General features: G+C 49.9%; 1 protein-coding gene across 2 annotated transcripts in view; it reads left to right on the top strand.

Moving 5' to 3' along the window:
- The window catches only part of GLB1L2 (galactosidase beta 1 like 2), a 105961-nt gene that overhangs the window by 74405 nt on the left and 19093 nt on the right, over nucleotides 1-12463 (top strand). For both annotated transcript variants that reach the window (XM_060250459.1, XM_060250460.1), the window contains 4 exons: nucleotides 1940-2020; nucleotides 4038-4144; nucleotides 9409-9555; nucleotides 12152-12223. In XM_060250459.1, coding sequence (XP_060106442.1) covers nucleotides 1940-2020; nucleotides 4038-4144; nucleotides 9409-9555; nucleotides 12152-12223 — 407 coding nt within the window. The remainder of the gene's footprint in view (nucleotides 1-1939; nucleotides 2021-4037; nucleotides 4145-9408; nucleotides 9556-12151; nucleotides 12224-12463) is intronic.

Raw genomic sequence — 12463 nt, 5'->3', positions numbered from 1 at the left:
CGTTAACAAAAGTGCAAGGCAACGTATTGTGTAATTGGCAAGAGACAACGCACAAAGTCACGAAACCAGTGACTTTGAACAACAGTGCACCGGAAAACAGCAGTTTTAACATTTATTTATTTATTAATTTCATTTATATCCCGCCCTCCCCCACCTTGGCAGGCTCAGGGCGGCTAACAACAATCCATAAAAACACACCATAATAAATAAAACATTAGAATTACAATATAGAACAATAAAACATTAAAATAAAAACCAGTCTAGTAAATACAATTATACTGCGGTATAGATCTTTAGGCCGCATTGGCGGATCTTTAATTACCATTTTTCTTAGCAGAATCAGAATATGCTGATTTAAAAAGGATGGTCTTGCAGGCCCTGCGGAACTGTTCAAGGCTCCGCAGGGCCCGCACCTCCTCGGGGAGTCGGTTCCATAGGGTAGGGGCCGCGATCGAAAAGGCCCGTATTCTGGTGCTCTGATATTTAACTTCCTTCGGCCCAGGGATAGTCATTAGGTTTTTCCCCGTTGACCTCAGTGCTCTCTGGGGTTCATATGGGGAAAGACGGTCCCTCAGGTAGCCCAAAAGGTTTGGCACTGGCGGAGAAAGGAATGTGATGAAGGTCTTCCTCTGCTGGGGGAGGATTCCTGGGCAGAGGAGTTCTGCCCTTAGAGAAATTCCCATGGCTGGTCTGGGAGCCGGGGAGAGAGAGACCCACAGCAAGAGGAGACATTTGAAGTCGTAGCCCCATCCCAAGAAAGCCCCGCGTGCCTTCAATCTGGAGCTGACCAATCTGGAGAGCCAGTTTGGTGTAGTGGTGAAGTGTGCGGACTCTTATCTGGGAGAACCGGGTTTGATGCCCCTACTCCTCCACTTGCAGCTGCTGGAATGGCCTTGGGTCAGGCATAGCTCTGGCAGAGGTTGTCCTTGAAAGGGCAGCTGCTGGGAGAGCCCTCTCCAGCCTCACCCACCTCACAGGGTGTCTGTTGCGGGGGAGGAAGGGAAAGGAGATTGTGAGCCGCTCTGAGACTCTTCGGAGTGGAGGGCGGGATATAAATCCAATATCTTCTTCTTCTTAAGTCAGCTCTCCAGCCCCACCCACCTTGCAGGGTGTCTGTTGTGGGGGGGAGAAGATATAGGATATTGTAAACCGCTCTGAGTCTCTGATTCAGAGAGAGGGGTGGGGTATAAATCTGCAGTCTTCTTCTTATCTGGGAAAACCGGGTTTGATTCCCCACTCCTCCACTTGCATCTGCTAGCATGGCCTTGGGTCAGTCATCGCTCTGGCAGAGCTGTCCTTGTGAGAGCCAGTTTGGTGTAGTGGTTAAGTGTGCAGACTCTTATCTGGGAGAACCACGTTTGATTCCCCACTCCTCCACTTGCACCTGCTGGCATGGCCTTGGGTCTGCCATAGCTCTGGCAGAAGTTGTCCTTCAAAGGGCAGCTGCTGGGAGAGCCCTCTCCAGCCCCACCCACCTCACAGGGTGTCTGTTGTGGGGGAGGAAGGTAAAGGAGATTGTGAGCCACTCTGAGACTCTTCGGAGTGGAGGGCGGGATATAAATCCAATATCTTCTTCTTCTTAAGTCAACTCATCTTTTTTCTCTGCATCTTACTTTAATTTTTTTACAAAGTCACTCTAGAAATGGTCAACAGTTCCGATCTCAGATGAGGTCTGGTCGTGCGTCCGGCAGTCCTGTGCCTTGCAGAAAAAGCACAAGACGGGTAGCCCTGTCGGTCCGTCTGTAGCAGTCGAAAAGAGCAAGAGTCCAGTAGCTCCTTGAAACTAGCGGCACGTCAGCTCCTCTCCTGTCGCAAATGTTGTTAGCCTTTAAGGTGCTACTGGGCTCTTGCTCTTTTCGACTGCAGGAAGAGCATAAAATCCCACCCAGCCTTTTCTCCTTGGCATTTCCTCTTCACCGCTGCATCCCTTCTTTTCCAGACTACGACGCCGTGCTCACCGAGGCTGGGGACTACACCTCCAAGTTCTTCAAGCTGCGCCAGCTTTTCTCCAAGATTGTGGGTAAAGGCATCTAGACCCATATGTGCACGCTCCGGAGAGGCCTCGCTGCCTCCCTTGAGCGCCAGCCAATGCCACATGAGCAAAGCTTGCAAATTGGCTGACCGAGGCCCGCCAAGCTCCCGCTGCTCCCCTGTGTCGCTACATCCCGCCGATTAGCTGGGAATATTTTCCGAAGCGCAAAAAGGGGACGGGGAGGTAGATTGTCTTGTTATGGAAATGGCCTTTCGGCTGACTTCACAGCGGCAGAAGGGGGGCAGCGTGTGCGCTAATAACGGCGGCGGCGACTGTCTACTGAGAGGAGCGGTTCTGTGCCAGCAGGCTTAAAACAGATGCAAATCAGAGAGAGAGAGAGAGAGGAACTGTTTGCGTATTCCCTCTCTTCTGGGGCTCTCGCTGGCAAATAACCACACTGCTTTTTACCCCTTCGTTGCTGTCAGCCTGCGAACAAATGTTTTCTTTCGATCTTTTGGTCTACCGGAAAACTGTGTTCCTCAAACAAACGCTGATAGGGTAGAGTCCAGGGGTGGCCAAACCAGGCCCGTAGGCAGAAAATTCCAGTTGGGGGGGGCCATGGAAAAAAAATGTTGGATGGAGGACCCCCCCCCCGGCGGCCCCCACTCTCTCCGCTGCCACTTTTCTCCCTGCAGCTTTGACGACCCCGCCCCCCTCCGGGCGGCACCTCCACCTCCCTCTCTCCCACCCACCCACCCACTGATTCACCCCAAAACGGAGCGAAAGAGTAAAAAGCGGGCTCCTGGGACTCCTGCAAAGCGTCCCCGCCGGTCACCTGATTGCAGGAAAAGCACCCGAAGCCGGTGGTGTCTACACTGGCTTTCCAGTGGGCTCAGCAAGTTCAGCGCTGAGGAGGCCAGTGCTAAATGTGCTGAGTGCGCCAGAAAGCCGATGTAGACACCACCGGCTTCGGGCGCGTTTTCTGTGATCAGGTGATCAGCGGGGGTGGAGAGTCCCAGAAGCCCGCTTTTTACTCTTTCCGTTTTTGGGTGACTGAGTGGGTGGGAGAGCGGGTCCAGTGAAAAGAAGGGCCATAAGTGTCCCAGGGGTTTGGGTGGAGGGGGCCGTGCCCCTTGCCCTGCCCCCGTGGCTACGGGCCTGGGCCAAACTTGCTTAATGTAAGAGCCACATAGAATAAACATCAGATGTTTGAGAGCCGCAAGGCATGAATGTCAGATGTTTGAAAGCAGAAAGGAAGAAAGGGAAATAGATGGGGGAAGGGGAGGGAGATGTAGAAAGGAAGCAGTTTTAACTTTAATTGCATTGTCCAAGGCACTGGCTGGCTTGGCTTGGAGAAGTGATATAAAGAGACAAATGCTTTCTTCAAGCTGGGTTCTGGGGGCTTCGAGAGCCACGCAATATGCATGAAAGATCCATAGTTTGGCCATCCCTGGTAGAGTCAGTCTTATTTAGTTGAGGGGAGGGGGAATCAGTGGTGTTGAAAAGCACTTCCCAGTTGGGGGTATTTTCGTTCCGGTTTATTTATTTATATTATGCCCTGCACGTTCTCCCCTCAGGGGACTTGGGGTGGCTTACGCCGCTTAATAATACAATCAATAAAAATACAACAGATGAGCCCGCTTCGGCAGGCAGGGCGAGATACAAATCTAATAAATAAATAATAAAAATAAACGCAGCAATAAAGCCCATTAAAATGTCGACTCGACAATCTGTTATTCGGAGAGATTTAAGAACAGCTGGGCAGCTTCCCTGTTCGGGCGGGTCAGTGCAGCCGGTAAGGCTGAAGGGCAGCAAGGGCAAGCGAAGGTGAGGACGGTGATGGCACAGGGAGGAGGAAAACAGCACCTGGGGAAGTAGCAGCCAAGAGAAACTTCGGTGGTGAGATTCGGAACAATGGAAATATTCGGCATGGGGCTGGCTGTTTGCTTGGGTCTGATATGTACATTTCAAAGCAGAGGGAGAATAGTTGGTGGAGCACCACTTGGAGAGGTCACTCACCTGTTTTTTTTTTTTTCATTTGAATTAAATGCATTTTTTTTTAAAGGAGAGCCTCTTCCTGTCCCTCCTATGATTTCAACCAAGGCATCCTACGGAGCGATCCTGATGCATCAGCATGTCTCTCTGTGGGAACTACTGCCATCTCTGGTAGAGGTAAGTACTGCATGCCTCCAGGTAGTAATTTCCCCTTCCCCCCAGATTCTCTGTGTGTGTGTGTGTGAAGTGTTGTCAAGTTGCTTCCAACTTCTGGCAGAAATTAATGCCCCCCCCCAAAAAAACACCCTCTCTTTAAACAGCCTTGCTCAGGTTTTGCAAACAGACAGTCCTCATGGCTTCCTTGACAGAGTCCATCCATCTCATGTCGGGTCTTCCTCCTTTCCTGCTGCCTCCAACTTTGCCTAGCATGATTGTCTTTTCCAGACGACTCTTGTCTTCTCAGAGTGTGACCAAAGTACCACAGCTCCAGTTTAGTCATTTTAGCATCTACGGAGAGTTCAGGACTTGGTTTAATCTAGAGCCTCCAGCTTTTACAGTCTTCTAAAATGAACAAGCCCAGAACTCTGGCCCCAGTGATCCATAAAGGTCTTGGATTTAACCTCATATTAACATGAGATGTGGCCATCTCTGGTTTTCACGGGTGACACTGTTCCCTAGAGCACAGCGCAATTTGGACGATGTGGGAAAAATTCCATTCGGGCGGTGCTGATTTCACATATGCCTGCTTAAAAACCTGTCGGCCGTAACATCCAAAAGATCACTCTCATCGATTGGCGATAAATGCCATTAGAAATACTGTCTATTTTGCTAGTCCTCCTTTGACGATGGTGTCTGCAAATGTTAAGTTCACATAAGGGAGCTGGTTTTAACCCATTAGATCCCTCTGTGCAATAAGGGTCGGATGATTGGTCTGCCTAATCGTCTCTCCTCTGATTGACAGCTGTTCTCTAGAGCATCAGGCGGAGAAGAGCCTTTCCAAACACTTGTTCTCTGATGTCTTTCAAAATTGGAGATGCTGGGTATAGCAGCGCCAACCTCACGGCCTCACTGGACCTCTTTATTTCAGTCTCTTCGGGGTATTTTACTTGTTTATTTGATGGGACCACAGCAGCTTTGTTTGTTCTTCCCACAAAATATAGGCTCTTGAGAACTTTAACATAAACCACAGATTTATTGTAACAAAAAGTTCTTAACTTGGGGATATGGGAGATATTTACACAGGCTAATACGTTGTTCAGTTGTTTCAGGCTTTACATTCACTTTATCTTTCTTTTGAGTTTCTCAGTCACACAGTTCACAGTTTCCCTTTAACTCACTCTCCACCTCTAGCCAAGGTCTGGCCTCTTGGGATTGATGTGTCTAGTCTCACCCCTCGACTGGAGTCTCTCTCTCAGCCCTTCTTGGTGTCTCAGACCCACATCCACACCCTCATCCACCTCTCTAGATCTTCAGAGTAGTCTATAGGTGTCTGTGACCGTTCAGGTCTTGACTGACTCACACACACACAGCCCTCTTGGCTGGTTTTGGTCGAGCTTGCAGCCTCTGGAAGTCTTTCCCGCCGCTGTCTCAAGCTCCTTCACAGGATCAGCTGCCCTCTCAGCCTCGGTCAGGCACGAACTGACCCTCTCAGTCTCTGTCAGGCCACAATACTGACAGACCCCTCTGACAGGCTACCACTCTGTCAAAGATCGACTGACTGTCTCAAAGCCTCAGCAGCTTCTCTTTCTCAACTACTTTTTTCCCTCCCTGAGAGCTCCGAGCTGTCACGAGCTGGGGCCAGGCCAGGCGAAGTCCAGGGGCAGTCCAAGGTCTGTAACCGGTGAGCAAGAGTGTCCAAGGTGCCAAAGCCAAATCGTTGTCCAGGTATCGTAGGTCAGAGGTTCAGAAGCCGTAGTCAGGGGGTCCAGAAGTCAAGCCAAGGTCAGGAGGTCCAAAGTCAAAAGCCGAAGTGGATGCTAGGACGTCAGGTAGATGACTAGTTGCTTCCACAAAGCCTCCTCCCAAAGCCTACAGCTATATAGCCCTCTGCTGGCTGTTGCCCATTTGGGCTAATTGCTGGCTCAGAGAGGCAGCCAGGATCCTGTTGCAACTCAAGCATCCTTGCTCTTAGAAGGGCCAGAATCCTCTCAAAACTCAGGGCTCAGGGAGCGTCTTGCTTGTGAGCGTGCCGCCCTCCTCCGATCCCTGAGGTCCTGACGGAGGCGGTCACGCACACGCGCCACCCGAGAGGGCGAGGCAGGGGGGCTGGGATCTTCTCCAGCAGGAGGCAGGGGCACTGGTGCAGGTGGCAGGGGCACAGTTTCTGCTGCAGGCTCAACTTCCTCTACAGGGTCCCCAGCACCCATGACACGAGCACTTTGCTCCCACCCTCAGGTCACCTGACGCAGTCCTGTGCATCTTCCGTTTATGGTTAACCCATTGCTTTCCGTCACACTGGGGATCAAACTTGGGACCTGCTGACCACCAAGCGGATGTTCTGCCCCTGAGCCACAGCCTCTTCTGCTTGCGCTTTGCGATCGGGGACTCAGTTGTTTGTTGGGCAGGCCAGCCGTTCGTGACCTGTTTCAGCAGAAGGTCTTTCCGCCCGGTCTGACTTCTGCACGCTGTCAGAGCTCAGTGTCAGCCTAGCTGGCAGGATGTTTTTGTGGCTTAGAAAAGGAGTTGTTTTTCTTTGTCTTGCCACACCGAGCTTGGAATAAGCCTTTCTCTCATCAAGAAAGGATGGTATTCCTTCTTTTTCATTATGCAAGCAGAGCGTTAGGTGATGCTGGGACTCTGTGTGTGTCGACCGGCATGGATGAATGAGGCTGAACGCCACAGAGAGGACTTCTCTAGTGTTCCCTCTCCTGTGTCCCTACAAGCATCATTTGTTTCCATTTTGGTTAATGTATTTATTTTGGCAGGGCTTTCTTTGTAGCAGGAATCCCTTTGCATATTAGGCCACACACCCCTGATGTAGCCAATCCTCCAAGAGCTTACAGGGCTCTTAGTACAGGGACTACTGTAAGCTCTTGGAGGATTGGCTACATCGGGGGTGTGTGTGTGTGGCCTAATATGCAAAGGAGTTCCTGCTACAAAAAGAAAGCCTTGTGTTTTGGTATTTGTATCCTGCTTTGCTCCTCAGTCAGGACCCCAGGGGACTTCCAACACTGTCCTGCCCTCCTATTTTATCCCGTGAGGTCAGTGAGGCTGGGAGCGGGGGGGGGGGGGGGGGCAATGGTCACTCAGTGAGTTTTGATGGCAGAATGGAGGTGGTGTCAGATCCTGACTTTCCAGAGCCTCATCCAGCGTGCTAACCACTCCATCGTGCTGTTGTCACCAAGGAGCATATGCATTCGATCACAAGTTCTCCAGTGACAAAGGTCAAAGAATGTGTATGTGTGGATGGGAAGGCCAAGCTGCGTTGGGGAGGGGGGGGGGTCAGGCAGATTAGCCAAGCAACCAGATTCAGCCCTTGAAGATTCTGTCTATCTGTCTGAGGATGGTCTAGGACACGGGTGGCCAAACTTGCTTAATGTAAGAACCACATAGAATAAATGTCAGATGTCTGAGAGCTGCGAGACGTGAACAGCAGCACTTTGAGAGCTCCAAGACAGGAAGGAAGGAAGGAAAATAGGATGGGGAGAGAGTAATAGGAAGCAGAGAGTGAGTATAAATGGGCAGTCTTCGCAGTGGAGGAGGGTAAGCAGTGGGGTGCCGCAGGGCTCGGTACTGGGTCCCATGCTCTTTAACTTGTTCATAAATGATTTAGAGTTGGGAGTGAGCAGTGAAGTGGCCAAGTTTGCGGATGACACTAAATTGTTCAGGGTGGTGAGAACCAGAGAGGATTGTGAGGAACTCCAAAGGGATCTGTTGAGGCTGGGTGAGTGGGCGTCAACGTGGCAGATGCGGTTCAATGTGTCCAAGTGCAAAGTAATGCACATTGGGGCCAAGACTCCCAGGTACAAATACAAGTTGATGGGGTATGAACTGGCAGAGACTGACCAAGAGAGAGATCTTGGGGTCGTGGTAGATAACTCACTGAAAATGTCAAGACAGTGTGTGTTTGCAATAAAAAAGGCCAACGCCATGCTGGGAATTATTAGGAAGATAATTGAAAACAAATCAGCCAGTATCATAATGCCCCTGTATAAATCGATGGTGCGGTCTCATTTGGAGTACTGTGTGCAGTTCTGGTCGCCGCACCTCAAAAAGGATATTATAGCATTGGAGAAAGTCCAGAAAAGGGCAACTAGAATGATTAAAGGGCTGGAGCACTTTCCCTATGAAGAAAGGCTGAAACGCTTGGGGCTCTTTAGCTTGGAGAAACGTCGACTGCGGGGTGACATGATAGAGGTTTACAAGATAATGCATGGGATGGAGAACGTAGAGAAATAATACTTTTCTCCCTTTCTCACAATACAAGAACTCGTGGGCATTCGATGAGCAGCCAGGTTAAAACGGATAAAAGGAAGTCCTTCTTCACCCAAAGGGTGATTAACATGTGGAATTCACTGCCACAGGAGGTGGTGGCGGCCACAAGTATAGCCACCTTCAAGAGGGGTTTAGATAAAAATACGGAGCAGAGGTCCATCACTGGCTATTAGCCACAGTGTGTATATGTGTGTGTGTGTGTGTGTGTGTGTGTGTGTGTGTGTGTATATATATATATATATATATATTTTGGCCACTGTGTAACACAGAGTGTTGGACTGGATGGGCCACTGGCCTGATCCAACGTGGCTTCTCTTATGTTCTTATGTGACACAGAGTGTTGGACTGGATGGGCCATTGGCCTGATCTAACATGGCTTCTCTTATGTTCTTATGACGGGCGATGCGGAAAGGAAGCAATTTTAAATGCATTCTCCAAGCTGCCAGCTGGGTTGACTCGGAGAAGTGATTTAAACAGACAAATGTCTTTTCCGAGCTGGTTGGTGGAGTGGCTTCAAGAGCCTCACAATATGTGTGAAAGAGCTACAGGTGGCTCCTGAGCCACAGTTTGGCCGCCCCTGGGTCAGGGCTAAAGCAGTATAGAAAAAAAGATGGCACCTCTTTTTCCATCCAAAAAATGCAGATTGTAGGGTTGCACAGCCTCAGTTTGCCGTGGAACCATGCTGGGAAGGGAAAGGGAGTTTAACCCGTCAGCCTCCATTCTGTTTTGCGGGTTGAACTCAGGCGCCCTGAAAACGCACCCCCCCCCACACACACACTTTTTGTTGTTAAAAAAGACTCTTTTTACCCTTTAAATTCCTACCAGTAGAGCACGGGGAACCGGTTTTGATCGCTGACACTGATTGGAGGTTGAAGAGCCAAAGAGTTGCACTTTCTTTCCCGCACAGGCACATTAAGGTTTCCTGCACATTTGTAATACTCTATCAAAGTAGCCCCATCTTGACCTTGCCCACCAATGCTCCCCGTCTTGTGCTTTCTGTGCTGCAGCCCGTGAAGCTGAAGCGTCCTGTCAACATGGAGAACCTCCCGCTGAACAACAGCAACGGGCAGTCCTATGGGTATGTTCTCTATGAGACTGTCCTACCTGGCGGAGGGCAGCTGTATTCACAGGACCACGTCCGGGACAGAGCGCAGGTGAAAAATACAGCCAGATTCTGTTAATAGCTTATCGGGTGTGTGTGTGTGTGTGAAATGCTATCTGGAGCCAGTTTCGTGTGGTGGTTTAGTGTGCAGACTCTTATCTGGGAGAACCGGGTTTGATTCCTCACTCCTCCACTTGCACCTGCTGGAATGCCCTTGGGTCAGCCATAGCTCTTGCAGAGCTGTCCTTGAAAGGGCAGCTTCTGGGAGAGCTCTCTCAGCCCCGCCCACCTCACAGGGTGTCTGATGCGGGGGAAGAAGATAAGGGAGATTGTAAGTCGCTCTGAGACTCTGATGTAGAGAGAAGGGCAGGGTATAAATCTATGGTCTTCTCCTCCTCCTCCTCTTCTGGCTAACTGTAAGGTCAGAGAACTCTTTTCGGAATGGAGAGACGCTGTTGTAGGTAACAGACTTCTGCAGCTGTCTTCAGCTTGTGGTTTTGGACCCTTACGTGGGTTGTGGAGCTCCAGATGAGTCCCCATAGAACTGGGAGGGGACAGAGAACTTCTCTCCCTCTCCTGAAATATTGTGTCTTGGAGGGACTCGTTGAAGTCAATTGGCAAGTAGGTTCAGGACGGACAAAAGGAAATACTTCTTCATTCGGCAGGTAACTGTGGGATTGATTGCTGGAAGATCAAGTAATGGCCGTGAGTGGAGATGGGTTTGAAAGGAGGGTTAGACAGATTCATGGATGAAGAGGTCTAGCTGCAGATGATGGCTGTAGTGGCTCAAGAGAACCCCTGGTAAGCCTCTGTAACTCAGTGCCAGGAGGCAACATCCGGGAAATGCCTTGGCCTCTCCGCCCTGTTCATTGGCCCTCCGAGCTAAATATAATTTTAGGACTCAGCAATAGGCAGAAATGTATTGCTGCCTACAATTTTATTTAAAACATTTTTATCTTTAAAAAAATCTTCCAAGACAAATTAGAACCATTAAAACAAAGTAAGGGTGTTTTCCCACAGAGCTTACCTCGGAGCGACGTCCCTCTTCACCGCGCAGCATCTGCGCGGACTTCCCACCAACTGCTCCGCATAACCAGGAAGAGCCGCGGCTTTTGCGTCGCTAACGTAAACTGGCTTTTAGCGGTTTACATCTGCGACGCAAAAGGTCCGGCACTTCCTGGTTATGCGGAGCAGTTGGTGGGAGATCCGTGCAGACGTTGCGCGGTGAAGAGGGACGTCGCTCCGAGGTAAGCTCTGTGGGAAAACGCCCTAAGTCTTTACAATATCAAACTGACCAAATATTATATAAAACAACCTAAAAAGAAGAAAGACAAATCTAGACAGTTCTTTGGACACCTAAAAGATATTAAATTCAGCTCCCCACGTGTATTCTCCTCGCAGGGTGTTTCAGAAGGGGTGCCACCACAGAGAAGGCACCCCTGCCATCTGATTTCCAAAGATTGGTGCACCCAGAGCATGGCCTCTGAACTGAAGGAGGGGGCAGCGTCACATGAGAGAAGGCAGACCTTCTGACACCCTGACTGTACATCATTGAGAACTCTTCTAGCCCTAGGTCCTTACACTTTAGGGACAGTCTGGAGACCAGCAGAGCTGGTCTTGACACTGGCCGTTTTCCCACTGAGCTTACCTCGGAGCGACGTCCCTCTTCACTGCGCAGCGTCTGCGCGGATTTCTCACCAACTGCTCCGAGGCTTCTCCGAGTACAAGTAGAGTCGCGGCTTTTGCGTCGCTATTGTAAACTGGTTTTTAGCGGTTTCCATTTGCAAACCAAAAGGTCGGGAACTTCCTGGTTCCTCGGAGCAGCCTTGGAGCAGTTGGTGGGAAATCCGCGCAGACGCTGCGCGGTGAAGAGGGACGTTGCTCCGAGGTAAGCTCAGTGGGAAAACGGCCACTGGCAGAACGTTTCGGTTGAAATTCCTTTTTCCAAAATACGGTCCTATGGCCGTCTCAGTCTAGCCAATCAGCCTAGCGACCTCTGACCTGACTACTAAGAATAATGCAGATGAGAGCTCAGAATACAGGAATTAATTTCCTTGGTGTCTACAGTACATAAAGAAATAACGTTATTGGATTGAAATAAGAATCAAGAAGAGGAATTATTTGCGCATTGTGATGTGAATTATAACATCATTGTAAGCCTAACCACTGCTGAAGATTTGTATAAGAAATTGAAACGGAGAAATTAAAGCACCTGGGTCTTTGTTCGGAGAATTTGGGCTAAGACATTATCCACATGGGACTTCGTTTCCATTTTTTATTGCCTGGTGTCTATATTGTTTTGATTTGGATATTGTACTTGACACCGGCAGAGCATTTCGGTTGAAATTCCCTTTTCCAAAATACGGTTCTATGGCCGTCTCAGTCTAGGCTCTGATACCAGATAATCTGGATTTCTAAATTGTACGTGGGCGCGTGTGTTATTGTTTAAGTACCGTTTAAATGATTATAGTAATAAGCTTACCGTCACAGCTGGGAAGAGACCCCAGCAATCCCCAATTCCCTCCAGGCAAGCGCTACTATCCCCTCCCTGCAACACCCCCTCCCCCTTTCCCCCTTCAAAATCCTTTTCTAATCCTCTGGCTTTTTGTGATTGACAAATGAGGCTCCGGCTGTCTTCTGTCCTGCAGGTGTTCGTTAATATGATGTATATCGGCTACCTTGATTACACCATACAAGACCTGTCGATTCCTAACGGACAGGTAAGCAGTCTGAGAGCTCAGTCCGAGTTGCACACAGGAGTGCCAGCGGTCAGATGAACTGAAAACGTTTGCGCTACCCTCGGCTATCGATTCCAAGGTGCAGCGGGTCAGGGGCAGCGCCAGGCGAGTACGTTGGCGCGACGAAGCCTCCAAACAATGGTGTCCCCCCCCCCCCGAACAGCAGCAGCCCACCAGCTGAGATTTCCCAACTGCAATTAAAATCACCCCCTAGCCGTTTCA

This window comes from Heteronotia binoei, chromosome 12 (genome assembly GCF_032191835.1).
Source record: "Heteronotia binoei isolate CCM8104 ecotype False Entrance Well chromosome 12, APGP_CSIRO_Hbin_v1, whole genome shotgun sequence".
NCBI lineage: Eukaryota > Metazoa > Chordata > Lepidosauria > Squamata > Gekkonidae > Heteronotia > Heteronotia binoei.
This window is presented reverse-complemented; position numbering and strand designations above follow the sequence as displayed.